This window comes from Pinus tabuliformis, chromosome 2_1 (assembly GCF_031772625.1).
Source record: "Pinus tabuliformis cultivar Carrire ecotype Pingquan chromosome 2_1, CPIR1, whole genome shotgun sequence".
In the NCBI taxonomy this organism is placed as follows: domain Eukaryota; kingdom Viridiplantae; phylum Streptophyta; class Pinopsida; order Pinales; family Pinaceae; genus Pinus; species Pinus tabuliformis.
This window is the reverse complement of record NC_142299.1, coordinates 435606299-435627275: the sequence shown is the minus strand read 5'-3', so window position 1 is coordinate 435627275 and position 20977 is coordinate 435606299. Positions and strand designations below refer to the sequence as shown.

Below are 20977 nucleotides of genomic sequence, written 5' to 3'. Positions count from 1 at the left end.
GTCGTCTGTCACAGCACTCTATCCTCCTATCACATGACTACAGCACGTCTTGGAGGGTCTAGTGTTCATATTTTTTATTCTGAAGGTTCTTTTTAGTTTGGCTGTGGGTTTCTCCCCACTCCTGAAGTTTTCAGTGAGTCAATGGTGGTGAAAACTTTATTCTCAAGTTTTCAATATCCTCATATGTGATGCATCAGCTTTTCCTTTTCTAGATGCGGTCTTGCCTGGACGATATGATTTTCATGAGAACTCATCAGAATTATGATGTTTATATTGCCTTAATATAAATATAATGCTTTTTTTTCTGAAAAGAAAAATATTGGATCATAATAAATAAGCGAATGCGATGGAATAAAAATGTTAATGGCTATTGCAACAAATATTGAAGACAATTTGACAGATAATATTATACGCAATTTACTTAATAATTACAAATTTGCGACGTAAATGCAACTAAATCTGAAATATAAAACCATGTAAATCTGTTTTGGAGAGAAAAACACGACCACATCAATAAACAACACAGTGATATAGAGATACTATACGGAAGCTACTTAAGTTACATGCGTCTCTCAACTTTTCGTTCCAATTGCCTGCCTTTTTTCACATTACTAAGGAAGTCAATAAACTTTGCTTAAGCAATGTGGTCTGCTTTCTGCAGAAAACTGATATACTATACAGTTACCTAGTAAGAAACATTGGGAATATGTGCATCAAGAAGTTAAATTCAGAATAAGTACAAAGCTCTGGATTATATCTCAGGAATAAACACCGCGTTCTAAGATTGCACAACCCACTTAACTGGGGTTGCAAATAAAATAATCATGCATACATTAATTAATATATGCAGGAAGAACTTTGCATAAAGCCGCATCATCCAGTTACATTACAGCAACACAAAGATGTCTAATGATTTGCAGCATTTATTGTCGAGAAATAGGCGGAGCAGTTGGCAAGGGTGGTTGATTTTAAAAATTAATGTCAGATGATTGAAATGACTGGTAAGGATTAGGTGGTATGGAGTAAGGTGGCATTCCTGGTGGAGGCAATCCAATCATCGGATATCCAGGTAATGGTGGTGGTCGCTGTATACTCCCCCCTCCATACCCATAAGTCATCCCCACCATATTTCGGACACCTTGAAGATACTGAGGTGGTGGTGGGGGTGGCGGTGGAGGTTGAGGTTGCAGAGAAGACATATGATGTGACATAGTAGAAGCATCTTGATTTTTCATTGGAGACGATTCCTGTATGTTGGAAGGAGATGCTTGATGCTGTATGTTAGAAGGGGATGCCCGATGCTGTATGTTCAGAGACTGATGCTGGAGGTTCGAAGGAGAAGCTTGATGCTGCAAAGGAGAAACCTGCTGTGACAAAGGAGCAGCTTGCAGCCTCATTGAATTGCTATGAGATGGAGCAGGAGGAGCGTGAACCATGTAAGGCAAGTTCTCTTCTGAGATGGAAGGTTTCTGTTCAATTTTTTGCCTCTTTTCTAAAGGATAGTCGGTTGACATTCCAACTGGGGCACTACTCGTTCTCAAACCACTTGTCATAGTCGCAGCTTCAGAAGCCAAGGAAGACAACACATACGAGAGCATCTGTGCAGATGAAGTTGAAGCTGCAAGTTTGGCTGCAACAGCAGCTGCAGCCTTCTTATGGTTTTCATCAATGTGTGATGCAGTATCTACAAAGGAGGATATGGGCTGCAATGGTGCAGCGGAGGTCACTTGTCCTTTATCTCCTGTTACATGATTTTCCTGAAGGAGGTTGGCAGATATATCAGAAAACATCCTATTATCTGCAAGACTCTGCCGGGACAACAACTGCCCCCTGTTGTTACTGCTCAACAATCGTTGGCATATACTACCTGCCTGTTCTGATCGACACTGTGCAACCTGGAAACATATAATTTCATGAGCTCAATCTACCAGGCTCAGTAAAAGATGGAAAAATAATCAATTTGCACACCACCGGAAAATAATATCTTCCATGATATCAACATCTGGCCATGCCATACACAATAAATAACCGGGCATTTCATATTAGCCTCAGTGAAACCCATACTGAACCTATGAAAAAAGGTAAATTCTATATGTACATGTAGATGCCCATTCTTCGAAGATTATGTCCAACAGTTTTACCAAATGCACGAATAGAAAATGACTTTGATAAACATATGACTCGCTTTTATCCTATGATTTATTGGCGATGTAAAATATAGCATTTTATTCTACAATAAAATGGCTCCCCAGTCGTGAATCTAAGGGCCTGGGAAACTACATTCATCCTCCCAAATCATTGTTTGTCTAAAAGTAAAACACAAATTGGTTTGACAGGTTAAAACCCCACACCATTTAACTATGCCCCAAGGTCAATTTGTTGAGCAGAAGTCGTACCACGCATAAGTAATCAATATATGTTGCACATCCAAAACAAATTTTTTGTATAAAATACATCCTCTATTAACAGAAATACAATTTAAAAACTAATGATAAAAGTGAAAGAGCATATATATATAGACGATTCATATCTGCTTTCCCAGCGCTATTAGAGCAGAGAAGAAATCAGAATATGCTGGGGCGTCTAATTATTTACTATTTGTGATCAAAATAAAACCTTTACCGCACAACTGCATGCATACATCTTCCTGCCAAACATGACAAGAATGAAACAAACTTAACCTCCAAATAATGAATAGAGCAATGATTCTAAGGGCAATGTCAAATTGCCAAGAAAGTGGAAAGCACTAGGTAGCGTGAATCTCCCAACAACACTGCTCAATAAATCTTCCCTAGAAGCAAGAATGAGCGATAATCCTGGAGATATTTCCAACAACTTCAGGCAAACTTGCAGTCAAAATAATGTGTTTCACCGTCTTTAGATAACCACATAAGTAAAGACCATGATTGAACTTGCGCTAAGCCAAACTAGCTTTAGATACCTTCTTGAATCTTTCTAATTCTTAAAATTCCAACCATAATTCATAATTTGTTAAGGATCCATACTTATCTTAGAGTGTAGAAACCTTCTGGAATCTTTCTAATTCTTAAAATTCCAACCAAAATTCATAAGGATCCATACTTATCTTAGAGTGTAGAAACCTTCTTGAATCTTTCTAATTCTTAAAATTCCAACCATAATTCATAATTTGGAGGAGGTCCCTCGGGGATTCAGAACAAGGGGCATGAGATGCTTCCAGTGGAGAAGGGTGTATAGCTCTTTAAAGTCATATTACATCCTTTTGGAGAAAACAACATTGCATGGTTTAAAAGGCAATCTCCCAAAAAAACAACATTGCATAGTTTAAAAGGCAATCTCTTCAATTCACAGATAACACCAAAAATAACAATGAATTAACTCACAATTCTTAATTAATTGTGCCGAGAGGCGCTCTACAACCCAGTATGGGGGTGATGTTGTAGTGTTAGGGGATGATGTTGTAGTGTCAGTGAATAATTGAAACACTTAAAGTTTGGCTCAACACAAAAGAGATGTTAAAGTGTTGTAAATGAGTGTAAACATATATATGTCGGCCAAATATAGGAAAGATGTTGTAATAAAAATACGTAATGTTGACTCAATTAAAAATATAAAAAATTAATAAATAATAAAAATAGTGTAATTTTGCTTTTATTAATAAAACTCCAAACAAATTTCCCCCGAAAAAATCATAATAGGAATATCACATTAAAATAAATTAAAATAATTATTATTCATATTCATAACTATGAAATTTCAAAACATATAATTAATAATGATAAAAAACTTAATAAATTTAATTAATAAATGTATAATTTAAAATAAAAATATTTTAGTCCTAGGGGTAGCTCAATTGGTAATCCGAGATATATAAAATCGTTGAAACTCGAGACCCAGGTTCGAATTCCCCTATTTGCAACCTGGTTTATGGAGAGGACAAACTGTAGACCCCCCAAAGGTTCACTGGTAGTTACGTGTCAGGTGGGCTGCTGGGTTCCTCTGGGTCACCTAATTAAAAAAAAATGTGACACACCCAAACACACATTAAGACCCATTTGACCATATTGTTGACACCTAATCTTTGGAATTAGGAAATTTATGTAAATATTGTAAATAGGAAAATAAGGAGAAAAGAAACTAGAATTTGAATTCCAAGGGTCTCAAATCCCCCTGTTTGCGACCCGGTTTACGGAGAGGAGGACAAACCTTCGACCCCTTAGAGGTTTACTGAGAGTTACGTGTCAGGCGGGTTGCTGGGTTCCTCTGGGTCACTTGATTAAAAAAAAAGTGACATACCCAAACACACATTAAGACCCATTTGACCATATTGTTGACACCTAATCTTTGGAAGTAGGAAATTTATGCAAATATTGTAAATAGGAAAATAAGGAAGGAGAAAAGAAACTAGATTTTGAATTTGAAGGGTCTCCCTTCGATGTATATATCAATAAACTCTTAATGCAAATATCATCCATTCGTGGAATTACCCAATGCCTAACCTGACATCGTCCCATAGCCAACACCTCATTTTTGGCTCCCTTTTCTGTTGTTGTAACTCCCTTCAACCATTTTTTTTTTTTTTTTGGGTAGATTTTGTAGTCTGTCATAACTGTAAAATCCCTCCCATCGTCTGCGTGTTCGTATTCTTTGCCATTTTAATTGAGCCATACACCTAACGTCGTCGACATTATGGTTGTGGGTGCGAGAATTCCTACCATCATCTTTGTCTTCATTGTAGGGAAAATGGTATGTAGCGTACTGTGAAGTACCACTTTCGAATTTTAATTTCATACACCGACTTCAAACAAAGCGTGAGATCCCTTTATCCTCTGTCCCTTTGCATTCTATCTTTTTGTGCGTCCTGTGAGCTAGTCCATTGAGTAACTATGTTGTTTGTGCTCCTCTGCATTGATTATGATCGTGCCTTGAGGCATGGTGCATTTCATGGTGAGTAATATCAAGTGCGCTTGGTGCGTTAAAGACTCATGTTATGTTGAATGCTTAAATGGTGCGTTCAAAAGTTCAAACTGTGTGTTGAATTGTATGTATTTTTCCACGAAGGTTGTGACCTGTACGTTGAGAAGGGATGCGTTGTATATTTTTTGTTGAATAATGTGGTATATACATCGAGGCCATGGTATATATGACCATGTGTTTGATTGCAATAATGCATATTCAATATTCGATATATATGGTATGCGTTGGTCGTTTTGGTATGGTATGCTTATTGTTCCATTGATTGTGCGTTGAGTTTTTTAAAAGGCCATATGGTATACAATATATATTGCATGATACATGGATGATATATGAATATTGAGACCCTGCATCCTTAGTTGATGCCTTCTTCAAGACATAGCTAATCCGTTTTATTGCAAAGACACCTCCATTTTTTATTGGAAGTATTTCTCACGAGCAAAGAGAACTACTAGGAGTAGTCCAGGAAGATAAAGCACACCTTGATTTTCAATGAGTTGTGGAAAGGAGTTGGTGAAGGAGAAGGAGGCAATCATCCTCAGAAGCCCACTTCTGGTAAGGAGCTTGCCATCTGGGAGAACAAGAACAAGAAGGCCTATGCCTTGATTGCAGCATCAATCAATGAAGAGGCGAGTCATCATATTATGACATTCACATATGCTTTTGGTGCTTTATAGATGCTGAAAGAATTATATGACTCACGCTTTGAGCTAGAAGTTGTTCAAATTATTGATCATCAAACTATTTAATTTCGAATTGAAGGATGATGATCCCCTTGCCTTAGCTTCTGAAATAAGAGCCAGTATGCATGACATAAAAGCCACTGGTGTCAAAACGGATGTTCCTCTCACAGCTTTTTTCAAGGCATTGTATCTCACTTATTCCCATTATCTTGAGTCACTGCAAACTAGTGGCAAACTTTCAGAGATTTCTTTTGACTCTCCTGTGGACAAGTTTGTTGAAAAGAGAGAAAGCTTTTGGGAAGAAGAAGACAACTGCTCAGCCTCCTGAAGACACTGTATGCCTTGCACAAAAAGAGAAGAATCAAGGAAATAATTCTTCTAGAAGAAGAGGTGGCTGAAGAGGACGAGGAAGGAAGAATTTTAGACACAGGGGGGCAAACATTTACAAGGAGCATTAAAGAATTTTTAAGGTCTAAAATGGGCCACAAAACAAAAATGTACAATCAAAATCCACTTTATAAAAACTAATAGGATTCAATATGGTGATGTCAACCATGGGGGATGATTCACCATTTTTGGAGTAAAAAAATAAAGACATTTAAAAATAACAAAATAAAAAAGCTACCTTTTAAACTCATATTTTCAACTTATCTTCCTATGATTTTACTCAAATTTCGAATGGGGGCACTCGTTGGATGTGGAACTTAATTCCTCATCCAAGAAGTACCCATGTCACATACTTTTGATGGACCTGCTACACGAAAAATGAGACATACATGAAAAACGTGATTGCATGGTCCATCGAAAGTATACAACGTGGGTACTCCTTGGAAGAGGAACTGAATTCCACTTCCAATGAGTGCTTCTGCTTGAAATGTGAGTAAAACCGTAGGGATATAAGTTGAAAATACAAATTGAAAAAGTAGTATTTTTCCCTCTAAAATTTGATGATGTAATCTAATTTTATTTTATTATTTCCACCATTAGTTTATAATATTCTTTAGGAAGCCCATTTTAAACCTCAAAATTTCTCTAATGAAAGGCCTGATCTTCATTGAATACAGTGCAATAGAAATGGACATGATGCTTCTACATGTAAGCTCTCATAGGATAGGATTAGACAAGAAAGGGATGAAGAGAAAGGAAAATCATTAAATAAAGGGAAAGGAAAAGCACTCGAATCTGCTCATTATGTTGTGGCATGTTGCAACATTAGAGTAACTGAAGACTTATTTAATGCTTCACTTGCTTCATGGAAATATGCTTGGTGGCTTGACTCAGGAGCAACTTGCCACATCAATTTTAGAAGAGATTTCTTTGAAGAATTCACTAACAATGTTGATGGAGCAGTCTACTTTGCAGACAAGTCAAAACTCAAGCCATCAGGCTCAAACTGCATGGTCTTCCTATTGAAATATGTAACTAGGTTCGGTCTTCATAATGGCATATGTAATCGTGATTTTATGTATTTAATGAAAAGAAAAAAATAAATTTATTATGTGTTCTTAAGGCATGGGTTTCATGCTCAAGGAAAATTTATTTTTAGGTCAAGCACCCATTGAGTGCTTCGAGGTTTGTCATAAAGTCAATTGAGTCATTGTCATGAATTGAAGACCCATTTGGGCATGTTACATATTGTAAAGAAAAAATTATTGAGTCAAAAGACCCTCCAAGACCTCGTAATGTCACAAAGATCAAGTCGGCCTCAAGATAGCAATTTGTACCCCTCACAAGCCTATAAATAAGAAGGAATTCGACCTCATCTGGGCACTCACTCAAGCAAGTTCGATCTCCTCAAGATAGAAGCTGGAAAAGGACGAAGAAGAAGAAGATCAAGATCAAAGTTTTTGGGCCTCTCTCTCTCTTTTTCATTAGGGTTTCTATTGTTACTGGGCAAGACGAAATTATGAAGTTGCATCATGTTGAAAAGTGTAACTAGGTTCAGTGTTCATAATGACATGTGTAACTTTGATTTTATGTAATTGATGAAAATAAGAAAAATAAAATTATTATTGTAATGCTTGTCTCATGGGTTTTATGAGCAAAAATTTTTATTTTTAGCGATGACTCCCATTGTGAGCCTTTAGGATTTGTCATCTAGTCATAAAAGTCAATTTGAGTCTATGTCATGTATGAAGGACCCTTGGGCATGTTACATTTTTGTATAAGTCATTAAATGTATAGAAAGGCCCTCCAAGGCCAAGCAAAGTCTCCTACAAGTCGGCTTCAAGAAGGCTAATAATATCTGCACCAAAGTCATGCCAGCTCACCTACATGTCATGATGGCTAATTAGCATGGGAAACAACTATAAATAGGGCAGCTCAACGTTATTTAAGCATCAAATTTCAGTTCAGAAATCTAGTAGTGCGAAAATCACCTAGAAGGAAGCCTAATAATCAGTGAAGGAAGAAGGAAGTAGAGAGAAGTTCTTAATTCATATTTGGGTATGTTTTAGGGTGCATTTGTTGTCACATGTGCGAAGAAGATGCTGCAGTAAGGCCGAGATTCAAGATAACCAAATTGGGATAAGTTCAAGTCATAAGGGAGGCCAAGACAAGCCAGAAGAAAACCCTATCCAAAGAGAAGAAAGTGAAAGCATAAGATAAGTCTTGTAGATGAGATACGGTTTCTAAATTAGGATTGCAGACCTAATTCAAGGAGGCCGTAGATTTGAAGCAGAAGGAGGTCGAACTGGAAGAGGAGTCGAGAAAAGGGCAGGAGCAGAAAGTTGACTGTCATTGTCTAAGGATCTCATCAAGGGAACTTGTGTCTTGGTCTTCGAGTGGCAAATAGGTCAAGAATCTTGGTCTTGGTATTCGTCAATTGGAATCTCTATAAGAAGAAGAATTTGTTGGGGTTTTCCTCTAAGTAGAAGAGGTTTCGGCCCTGGGTGGTAGCCTATATTCTGTGTCTCTTGTCTCTTTATGGTTTATGCATTAGTAGTTGTTTGATGAAAAAAACACTAATAATCTAAGTAAAGGAAGATCCCAATCTAAGAAAGTAAAAAGCATTCACAAGCAGTTACTAACAGAAGAGAAATCACTTGATCTCGATGTCGTAGATTTTTTAACATGGTATCAAAGCTAAGGTGACAAATTCAAGGAAGGGCATCTTATCAAGGGACACTCAAGGATCAAATCTCGAGGAAGGCATCAAAGCAAAGATCATCTTTAAGACAAGATCTACAAAGGAAGCATTATAACCCTAGATCGAAGGAGTCTACAAAGAAATCTTGGGATCATCATCAAGAAAAGAAGGCCAAGTTGAAGAGATCTACGAATCAAGGTCCTTACCATTAAAGACATCACCAAGAAGTCATCATTGATCTTCATCAAAGGATCCAAAGAGATCTCACTCTCTGTGGGATCAAGGATTACTCTTGAAGAAAAACTACCTTCATCAAGGAGACGTTTTCTATTCTCTATATCATCGTCAACATCAAGGAAGCAACAACGAGAAGGAGCATTCTATCAAGTAAGTATATTTATGTCCACATCTGAATCTATCAAAATGTCTTTTTGCAAAGAAAGCAACAAATTTGTTGGGACTTCAAACTATCTTGCATGGAAGAAAATGACAAATCTAAATCTCATTGAAAATGAGGTTATGGAACATGTCAAAGGATCTATCACTAAGCCAAGAAAGGAAGATGCTCAAGCTCTTGCAAAGTATATGAAAGGAGAAGTTAGGGCTCAAAGGATTCTCATAGAATCTATCAAGGATCCCCTCATCCCATATGTATCCAATCTCGAAAATTGGAAAGAAATCTATGACAAACGGGTAGAGTTGTATTCTATAAGCACTGTTGGAGAAGGCATCTCATTAAGTAAAGAACTCTACAAGCTGAAGATGTCAAGGGAAGATGGAATAACCTCATACTTTATGAGGATATCTGAAATCCGAGATCAACTACAAGATCTGGGAGAAGTCATGTCTCATAGAGAAATGATTGTAGTTGTATTAAATGCACTACCGAAGGAGTGGGGTGACTTTACTTTAGGTATTTATGGGAAGAAAGAAGCTATAACATTCCAGGATCTATGGTCACTATGCAAGATTGAAGAATCTAGACTAAAGGCCAAATCTAATGTGGGAGCAGGTGAGCAAAATCAAGCTTATGGTACAACGACAAGAAGAAAAGGAAAGTTTGAGAGTCTAATTCTCTTCAAAAGAAAAGGGACATAGCTAAGATCCAATGCTATGGGTGTCAAGAATATGGACGCTACAAAAGAGATTATGCTAAGACCAAGAAGGACAACAACAAAAGAGGAAGAGAAGAAACCCATAATATCAACAAAGAAGTAGAGGAAGATGAAAAGAAGAAGTCCAAGAAAGAGGAAGTAAGAGATCTCTATTACTGAGATAGTCTTCCTCACATAAGTTCTTTTCATGTTTCTAAGTCTTATGTTGTAAGATATGGCTATCATGATTCACTAAGTAAAATAATGAGATGCATCAAGGCATCATAGAAGCATTGAAAGAAAGAGCTCAAGACATCATAGAAGCATTAAAAGAAAGAGCTCAAGACATCATCATAGAGAAGCATGAAATATGGTTAGAATCTATGGAAGTCAAGGATATAGCTCTTAGGAATCTCATTGGAAACATAAGTCGCAAGGTCATATAGTACAAGGTTCATCATACATTTTTCAAAAGGAAACATCTGCTAATGAGGATACTTTAGATCCTCAAGGTTCTCAGATGGAATCTTCATTGAAAGGTTCACCAATCAAGAGGGGAGCAAGTGTTTCATCAAGAATTTGAAACTTGTGGAATTCATGGGATGATGGTATGATGACATAAAAGTGAAGAAGATCAATGAATTGAAGCTCTTTCAATCAAAAAAGTTGTTGGAAGTTTGGATGACCCAAAGGAAAAATGAGGTATGTATGCTTACATTTGATATTGTAGAAGTCATGTCATATGGTTGCAGATATCATGGACCAATGCTCTATCTTAAGAGCATGATCAAAATAAAGGATCTCCTCCCTCAAAGGGATGCAGGAATGCATGGGTCACACATTCACTAGATGAAATCAACATAATATGTCCTCATATGAAGTATGAGATGGTTGACTACAATTGAAGAAATTTGATTGGAAGCTCCTGGGAATAAAATGTGTGAAGAAAGGAAGGAAGAGATCATGGGATATGCAACCATGGAAGAAGGCAATCAACATCCAAAGACCAAGAAGATTTAACTAGGATATCTCCATGAAAGATATGAAGACTCTGATGGAGTCTGAAAAAGAAAGAGACCCTTGACAATATATATATTTGGGAGATGTGTCGATATGTATGCAGGATGCTGATGCAAACTAGAAGATGTCATGATGAAAGACCATTGCAAAGGTAATGCTGAATTTTAATGTTCATTCCTTTATTTTTGAACAAATATCTGGATGGGTTTATGCAGGGCTGCTGAGGGAAGATATATGGATGTCTTCCACCACTGATGCACATGTAGTAGGATGAAATATCCTTATAGAAACATGGCATGAAGGAAGGCAAAATATGAACAGATGGATCACTTTCTGATGATGACATGACGAAGTCCCAAACATGAAAACTCCTAGATAACGAAAAGAAGTCCATGACATCGTGAGGATGAGTTCTTCAAGAAGATGGTTGTCCCATCATCTCCACTTGAGGAGCTACTATAGGTCCCTAATTAAAAGGGAGCCTGGAAACAAGTTTCTTACTTGGAAGCAAAAATTCCTAAGCCAAGAGGGAGCTTAGGGACATTCCTTTATTGGAATTGATATGTCTTCCCTAATTAAGAGGGAGAGATAAACACATCATTCTCGTCTTCACTTGGGAAGACAAAATGGAGGATGGGATAAATATCTGACATCCAATGCCCTTTGAGGATGAGTTAGGGAATCCAAGATAAGAGTACTCATAGAGGACCAATATTCTTTGAGGATTGGGAATCCAAAATAAGAATAGTCTTGGTGGAACACACCCTGAGAACTTGGGTGGGGTATGTTCCAAGAGATACAATGATGAAGGTGTCTATACATCATTGGTCTCGCCAGCATTGTGCTCAAATCTCGTGGAGAGATAGAGATGTTAGTCAAGGCCTTGGTATGTGACAATGTTGGTTGATATGGTGCTATACAAATGGGTTACCAATCTGACTCTTCTTATGAGAAATTATTCTGATTGAGAATGACCAAGTACCATTATGAATACCTCCCTAGTTAAGAGGGAGTGTTGAAAAGTGTAACTAGCTTCGGTCTTCATAATGACATGTGTAATTGAAATTTTATGTAATTAATGAAAAGAAGAAAAATAAAATTATTATTGTAATGCTTGTCTCATGGGTTTCATGAGCAAGAAATTTTATTTTTAGTGATGGCTCCCATTGTGAGCCTTTAGGATTTGTCATCTAGTCATAAAACTCAATTTGAGTCTATGTCATGTACGAACGACCCTTCTTGGGCATGTTACATTTTTGTATAAGTCATTAAATGTATAGGAAGGCCCTCCAAGACCAAGCAAAGTCTCCTCCTACAAGTCGACTTCAAGAAAGATAATAATATCTGCACCAAAAGACACATCGGCTCACCAACATGTCATGTCAGCTAATTAGCATGGGAAACAACTATAAATAGGCCATCTCAGCATTATTTCAGGATCAAATTTTCGGTCAAGTAGTTCTGAAATCTAGTAGTGTGAAAATCACCTAGAAGGAAGCCTAATAATCAGCGAAGGAAGAAGGAAGTAGAACGAAGTTCTTAGCTTCATATTTGGGTCTGTTTTAGGGTGGATTTACTGTCACATGTGAAGAAGAAGTTGCAGTAAGGCCGAGATTCAAGGTAACCGAATTGGGATAAGTTCAAGTCATAAGGGAGGTTGAGACAAGCTAGAAGAAGACCCTATCCAAAGCGAAGAAAGTGAAAGCATAAGATAAGGTCTTGTACATGAGATAGGGTTTCTGAATTAGGATTGCAGACCTAATTCAAGGAGGCCAAAGATTTGAAGCAAAAGGAGGTCGAAGTGGAAGAGAAGCTAAGAAAAGGGCAACAGAAGGTTGATTGTCATTGTCTAAGGATCTCATCAAGGGAACTTGTGTCTTGGTTTTGGAGTGGCAAATAGGTCAAGAGTCTTGGTCTTGGTATTCGTCAATTGGAATCTCTATAAGAAGAAGAATTTGTTCAGGTTTTCCTCTCAAGTATGAGAGGTTTTGGTCCTGGGTGATAGCCTATATTTTGCCTCTTGTCTCTTTATGGTTTATGCATTGGTAGTTATTTGATGAAAAAGAACACTAATAATCTAAGTAAAGGAAGATCCTAATCTAAGAAAGTAAAAAGCATTCATAAACAATTACTAACAAGAGAAATCACTTTATCTCGATGCCCTAGAATTTTCAACACATCGAAGTTGCAAGGTCAAAGTTATTAAGTTGCAACATCGAAGTCGTTAAGCTGCTAGGTCGAAGCTCCAGAAACTGCATCACGGTCGAAGTTGTTGGGGAAGTTGCTGGAAGGTCGAAGTTTGTTGCTCGAAGTTGTTCAAGAAGGAAAGTTGACTTAGTCTTGGAGGGTCTTGGTCAAGGGTCATACGTCTTGGAATTCGTCAATTGAAGTTCTATACGAAGAAAAAAATTATGGTGGGTTTTCCTCTCAGTTGGAGAGGTTTTGGCTCTGGCTGATCACCTATATCTTGTGTCCTATTGTCTCATTGTTCTTTATGATTTGGTAGTTGTTTGATGATAGAGAACACTAATAATAATAAAGGAAAGAAGAAGTTAATCAAGTAAAGTAAAAATGCATCACAAGCAGTTATCAATGAAGAGAAATCACCTACACTTGTTTCCCCCTAGATTTCTCAACATGGTATCAAAGCTAAGGTGACTACATCAAGGAAGGGCAACACAAAGAAGGATACTCAAGGGATGAAGCATAAAGAGATCATCTTGGAATCATCAAGAGCATCAATCATCAAGAAGGACCATTCATATTAAGGATCATCACATCTCAAAGATAAAAGGATCGAAGTAATGTTCGGTCTGTTTTGGGCTATTCTTGTTCACATATGCGAGGAGATTAGGGCTCATTTGTTGCAACAGAAGCTGAATCATAGAGTCACCTAAGGAGGCCAAAACCAAGTAGAAGACAAGCCATCTTGCAAGCTGAAATGCAAAAGAAGCCTCTATCCAAGAGAATAAAAGAGAATGATAAAATCTGTCATTTTCCCATGCGTACAAAAAATAGGGTTTCTAAAGTGATCGAAAAATTGCAGTCAAATTGCAGGGGTCGAAAAAGAGGTGGAATAAGAAGCTGCAACTACTAGAAGGCAAATTTGACTATCAAGAAAGGGAATCTCATCAAGGAGAAGGTGTTGTCATCATCATCAAGGAACCAAGGTGATCTCCCTCTCTTTGAAGGATCACTTTTGAAGGAAGACATCTTCCATTGTCAACATCATCATCAAAATCAAGAAGGTATTGAGTTGAAGATATTGACATCAAAGAGTATCTTCACTTGACAAGTATTTTAATATCTATATTTGAATATGTCAAAATGACTTCATATTGCAAGGAGAGCAACAATTTGGTTGGGTTGTCAAACATTCTTGCATGGAAGAAGAGAATAGATTTGATCCTCATAGAAAATGAAGTCGTTGGTCATGTTAAGGGTTTAATTGTCGAATCGCCAAAAGAAGAAGCTCAATCTCTACAAGATGAAGATATCAAAAGAAGAAGGAATAGCCTCATACTCTAATTTAGTTAGGTAGTAATTTAGTTAATTTAATTTAGTTTATTGAGTTTAAAAATCATGACTTTAAATTAAATTAATTAATCCCAATAAATTAAATTAATTTGCAGATTCAAGAATCAAAACCCTACAAACATCAAACACCATGGACCTGGCTATATTTCTTGGCACTTTCCTCTTCCTGGTCCCTTTTATGGTTATTATGGTGCTGGAGAGTAGGAAACGGAGGGGCCAAACTGAAGAGGGGGATGAAGAAGTTGGAGAAAGTCAAATTGGTGAAAACCCCGGTGATGAGGAGCTGGAGGAGAGTGAACATGACCCTCAAAAAACTAAACAAGACCAAACTCCATTGTGGAAATATGTTAACAGGGCTGAAACAAGGAGGGGGTGGAACCACTAAATTTCATTGCCCCCATTGCAACATTGTTTACACAGGTTCATACACACGTGTTAGAAGACACCTCTGCGGGAAAAGGCCATGGGATGGAGACAAACAAATAGGAATCAAAACTTGTACAGCGGTGTCAGCAGTGGATAGAGCCAAATACATAAGGGAAGAGGAGGAAGCCCAATACAGATCAAAAAAATCAAGGGGTTTCTTTGAACCAAGCTCACAATCACAAAGAACTCCTTCAGCATCCTCCCAAGGCAGTGGATATGGAGGCACAGGGTCATCATCTTTAAGGCGTAGAACCATATCAGATTTCCTTGATGAGGGGTGTAGGAATGATGTGGATTCAAAGGTTTACAGGTTTCTCTATGCATGTGGGATACCATTCAATGTTCTTCGCTCACCTTATTGGCACGAAATGGTTTCTGCCATAAATGATGCCCCTAAAGGATACAAGAGCCCTGGGTATGACAAGGCAAGAACCGTTGGCCTTGATCATGAAAAAGAAAAAATATCACATTCTTTGAATAGAATGACAAGTTCTTGGACTGACCATGGGGTGTCCATTGTATCTGATGGATGGACAAATGTAAAAGGCAAGCCATTGATAAGTGTTCTCACTGTGTCTGTTAGTGGTCCCATCTTTCTAAATGCACATGATTACTCAGACAAGTTCAAGACCGCCATCAACACTGCAGAAGCATTACTTGAAACAATTGAGTGTATTGGCCCATACAATGTCATCCAAGTCATCACTGATAATGCTCCTAACTGTAAGGCAGCGGGAGCAATTATTGAGGATAAATACCCCAAAATATTTTGGTCTAGATGTTTGGTTCACACATTGAACCTTCTGTTGCATGATATTGTCAAGAACAAAAATGAACAATACCAATGGATTGGTGATTTGTACAAGAAAGGCAAACAAATGATAAAATTTATTAAAAATCATAGCAATACCCATGGCCTTTTCCGCAGTCACTCGAGATTGGAATTGTTGAAGATTGCGAAGACCATATTTGGTAGCTATTACCTCACCTTCAGGCGCCTTTTGAAGGTAAGAGAGGCATTAGCTAGCATGGTATCAAGTCCACATTGGCAGGTATTAAAGGAAAGGGCTACAAATGCAGCTGACATGGGAGGTTTTGAAATGGTGGAGGAGGCCACTCTTGATGGGCAGTTTTGGACAAGTGTGAGGCAGGTATTGGATTTCACCAAGCCAATTTATCACATGATTAGGTTTGCAGATACAGACAAACCAGTGATTGGCGAGGTGTATGAGAAAATGGATACCATGTTGGGGGGAATAAAAGATATTGTTCATAATAGAGATCCCAACTTGTACAAACTGATTCATGATTGTGTGTGTGAACGGTGGAATAGGCGTAATCTTCCACTACATTGCTTGGCGCATATCCTTACGCCAAAATACTACTCTAAATCTTGGTTGGGCCAACCTGCAACAGGGGGTGGGGTTAGGACCAAACCCCATTTAGATCCAGAGGTAACTAAAGGATATTTGGAAGCATTAGAAAAGTTGGTACCTGACAGGGAGGAATGTGCAGTTGTGCGCCTTGAAATAGGCAGATACCTCAGTGGCACTGGTTTGTATGGTAACTTCCATGCAATGGATGACAAAGATAGATTTGATACTCTCACATGGTGGGAAACATATGGCGGCCACCGAATTTTTCCAAAATCGGCAAAAAAAGTTCTTTCACAGGTTGTAAATACTTTTTCTGCAAAGAGGTGTTGGAGCACCTACAGCTACATACATAATGTGAAAAGAAACAGACTCAATGAAAACCGAGCAGAAATCTTGGTTTATGTGCACTACAACTTGAGGTTGTTGAGTCATTACTGTGATCGGGCTTATGAGGATCCCACATATAAAATTTGGGACAATCACCCAGAGGATGACAATTTGGAGGATGGCATTGTACATATTGAAGAACTAGAAGAGGAACTCGTAAGGGATGAAGATGAAGCAGCCATGCCACCTCCACCTCCACCTCCACCATCCAGTAGCAGTGCTCGAGGTCCGAGTCTTGTTCCTTTGCTGTCGCCACCTCCATCTACACCCTCACATGGAGGTTCTAGTTCTGGTCGTCGGTCTGTGCGGGAGTCTCCTAGAAGACCACCATGACCTGCTTATACTCCTGGAGACTCTCGTGGCAAGGGCCACATGTAGATTTACAGTTTACTTGTCTTTTTTAGTTTCTGTTAGACTTTAGTTTTCATAACTGTTGAGTTTTGAGTCCTTGACTCTTGACTCGACTCTTTCATATCATAATGATATTTTTTGTAAACAATATATCACTGTGACAATGAAAATTTGAAGTTTGAAGTTGGGCCTTGGCAATTATAACTCATTGGTAATGATTGTGAATTATGAATATGATGCTTCGTGAAAGACTAAAGTTGTTTCATTTCATTTCATTATTCATGTTTCATTTTATAAATTTATAAAATTTCATATCATGTTAACAGTTAGAAGTTAGGACTTAGAAATATCTTAGATATTACTTCTTGTAATGGTTAAACTTAGCTTACAAGTACAACTTGGGTGATCAATGATGATAAATGTTATTGAATTTTCAATTTTGAAAGCTTGAAGTTGAAACTTTAAGATTGAATTTGATGAATCATGATTCATAAGGCTCAATATGTTGTAGTTGTAATATGTATTTTACTAATTTGTGGACATGGTTTATGACGATTATAATTTCTAGATGACTGATGTGATATGGTTCAATGATCAATCTATGTTTTTTTTATGTTTTTTATGTCTAATTCATCATTCTACATGTTTTTGTTGACATATATGTATCAAAAATTAAAAAATATAAAAATATATATATATTTTTAAAAAATCGCTCCCGGATTCACTCCCAAATCGGGAGCTTCTGAAAATGGTCGCTTCGCTCCCGTTTTCGCTCCCGCTCCCAAGCAACATGGGGTTGTCCCATGACCTCCACCTAAAGATTTGTTGGAAGCAAGTCCCTAGTCAAGAGGGAGCTTGGTATATTCCTTTTATAGGAATGGATACATTCCTTCATTATAATAGGCATATCCTCCCAAATTGAGAGGGAGAGATAGAAACATCATTTTTGTCTTCACCTAGGAAGAGAGAATGGAGGATTGGGTACGCATCTGGCATCCGATACTCTTAGAGGATGTGGTAGGGCATCCAAGATAAGAGTAGTCGTAGAGGACCGATATTCTTTGAGGAGTGGAATCCAAGTAACATACTCTAAGAGAACTTGGATGGGGTATGTTCCGAGAGAGACAATGATGGGAGTTTCTATAAATCATTGGTCTCGCCAACATTGTGCTTTGATCTTGTGGAGAGATAGAGCTATTAGTGAAGGCCTTGCTATGTGACAATGCTAGATGATATGATGCTATACATATGGGTTACCAATCCGACTCTTCTTATGAGAATTATTCAGATTGAGAATGTCCAATTACCTTGTATGGATTATGAATACCTCCCTAGTTAAGAGGGAGTGTTGAAATATGTAACTAGGTTCGGTCTTCATAATGGCATATGTAATCGTGAATTTTTGTATTTAATAAAAAGAGAAAAATAAATTTATTATGTGTTCTTAAGGCATGGGTTTCATGCTCACAGGAAATTTATTTTTAGGTCAAGCACCCATTGAGTGCTTCCAGGTTTGTCATAAAGTCAATTGAGTCATTTTCATGTATTGAAGACCCATTTGGGCATGTTACAGATTGTAAAGAAAAAATTATCGAGTCAAAAGACCCTCCAAGACCTTGTCATGGCACAAAGATCAAGTTGGCCTCAAGATAGTAGTTCGAATTTCGTACCCCTCACAAGCCTATAAATAAGAACGAATTCGACCTCATTTGGGCACTCACTCAAGCAAGTTTGATCTCCTCAAGATAGAAGCTAGAAAAGGACGAAGAAGATCAAGATCAAAGTTTTTGGGCCTCTCTCTCCCTCTTTTTCGTTAGGGTTTCTACTATTACTGGGCAAGACGAAATTGTGACGCTACATCGAAGTAGTGACGTTGCATCAAAGCTATGAAGCTACAAGGTCGAAGCTATGAAGCTGCAAGGTCGAAGCTGTGAAGCTGCTAGGTCGAAGCTCCTGATGTTGCTAGGTCGAAGCTCCTGAAGCTGCATCAAGGTCTAAGTTGTAGAAATTGTTGTTGGGGTCGAAGTTGTCGGAGAAGTTGTTGGAAAGTCGAAGTTTGTTGTTGGAAGTTGTTTAAGAAGGAAAATTGACTTGGTCTTGGAGAGTCTTGGTCAAGGGTCATAGGTCTTGGAATTTGTCAATTGAAGTTCTATATGAAGGGAAGAATTCTGATAGGTTTCCCTCTCAATTGGAGATGCTTTGGCCTTGGCTAATCGCCTATATCTTGTGTCTTATTGTCTCATTGTTCTTTATGATTCAGTAGTTGTTTGATGATAGATAACACTAATAATAATAAAGGAAAGAAGTTATCGAGTAAAGTAAAAATGCATCACAAGCATTATCAATAAAGAGAAATCACCTACACTTGCTGCACCCTAGATTTCTCAACACTTCCAAACTTTCTTCTTCATGATGCTCTACCTCCCAGAGTTGAGGAGAAACTTGTTGTTCTTGGTTCACATCTGCTAACAAGGACATTCCATTCACATATTTGATGGAAAGGTTGAGCCCATAAAGCATCAAACAACTCATTTGTCATGATTGGGATAAGAGAAGAAAGACTTTCGGAGCTGCAAGGAACCTCTACTCGTGCACAAAACTTTTCATACAATTCTCACTATGATGAAGGTACACTTCCATCAAGTCTTTTATGGCATGCTAGATTTGAACATTTGAACTATGACAACCTTCGTTTATTGAAGAAAAATGGTGTTACTGGTTTGCCTACAATTCCTAGGAAACTTAAGCAATGTGATGCTTGTATCTTAGGAAAGCACAACAAACAATCATTTCATGATTCTCATTCCAGAGCACATAGAAAGCTTGAACTCATTCATTCTAATTTGTGTGGCCCAGTGTCTGTTCCTTCTATGTTGGGTTGTGTTATATTCTTTCCACGTAGTTAACAGGTGGTTTGAAGGGCACCTGTAACCCCACTTTATGGGGTCTGGGGTAGTGGCCCGAAAAATTTTGGTTTTGGACCCTATGTTAGGTTGGGCGGACCCACCTATGGTTTTGTGCATGATTTTCGCACATGTTTTTTGGACGCGATGGTTTTCGGTCCATGGTATTGGATGCTTCGGCATGTATAAATATGTATTATAACATTGAAAGGAACATAATGAAAAATCAAGCTGGTAGTCCCGGTTTTGGGATCCAGGGGAAAATCTCTGTGTATATGTGTTTTATGTGTTCTGCTCTCACATTATTTATTTTCTGTGTTTTAGAATTCGTATGCAGGTAATTTCTGTACGGGGTTAAAACCTACATTCGGTATCAGAGCAAATTTGACTTCAAAGGGACGCCTTTGTTGTTGAGGGGTTTCACTCGGGCTTGTGGTAGACCCTGTTCAGTGGGAGATCTGCGAGATCGATTCTGGTAGTGAAAGAAGATGGCGAGCACTGGAAAGATAGAAATCGAGAAATTTAATGGTCAAAGTTTTGAGTTGTGGAAACTCAAGATGGAGGATCTATTGGTGGATAAAGACCAGTGGATCACGGTAGATTCGGGTACTAAACCAACGGAGTGTTCGATGAAGAATGGAAGAAGTTGGATCGGAAGGCAAAGAGCACAATACGATTGTGTGTCTCAAATTCAGTATTGCTGAATGTATCAAGGGAAGCTACGACGAAAGCTTTGTGGGACAAGTTAGGGACTTTGTACCAATCTAAGTCTCTGGTGAATAAACTATTCCTACGGAAAAAGCTGTATAACCTGAGGATGAAAGATGGAGACTCGGTGACAAAGCATCTGAATGCATTTAATACTGTGGTAAGTCAGTTAGCATCTGTTGATATTAAAATTTCAGATGAAGATAAGTGCATCAGTTTGTTGTGTTCTCTACCAGATTCGTGGGATAGTCTAGTTATTGCAATAGGTAGCAATGCAACTGCCTTGCAGTTTGATGAAATAGTCTCAGCCTTGCTAATGGAGGAGATGAGACGGAAAAATATGGAGAGCCAGAATGGTGATGCCTTGTCTGTACGAGGACGGTCCCAGAACAGAAACAAAAATAAGTCATCGAGTGGGAGATCTAAATCTAGAGGGAGATCTAAATCTCCA

At 38.0% G+C, this 20977-nt stretch overlaps 1 protein-coding gene across 1 annotated transcript; it reads right to left on the bottom strand.

The window, feature by feature from the left end:
* Positions 1-968: 968 nt before the first annotated feature.
* On the bottom strand, positions 969-1895 carry LOC149200772 (uncharacterized). Its single transcript, XM_089401060.1, has one exon. It carries the CDS (start codon positions 1788-1790, stop codon positions 969-971), a length of 822 nt encoding a protein of 273 aa, XP_089257186.1. The 5' UTR covers positions 1791-1895.
* Between the last annotated feature and the right edge of the window lie 19082 nt (positions 1896-20977).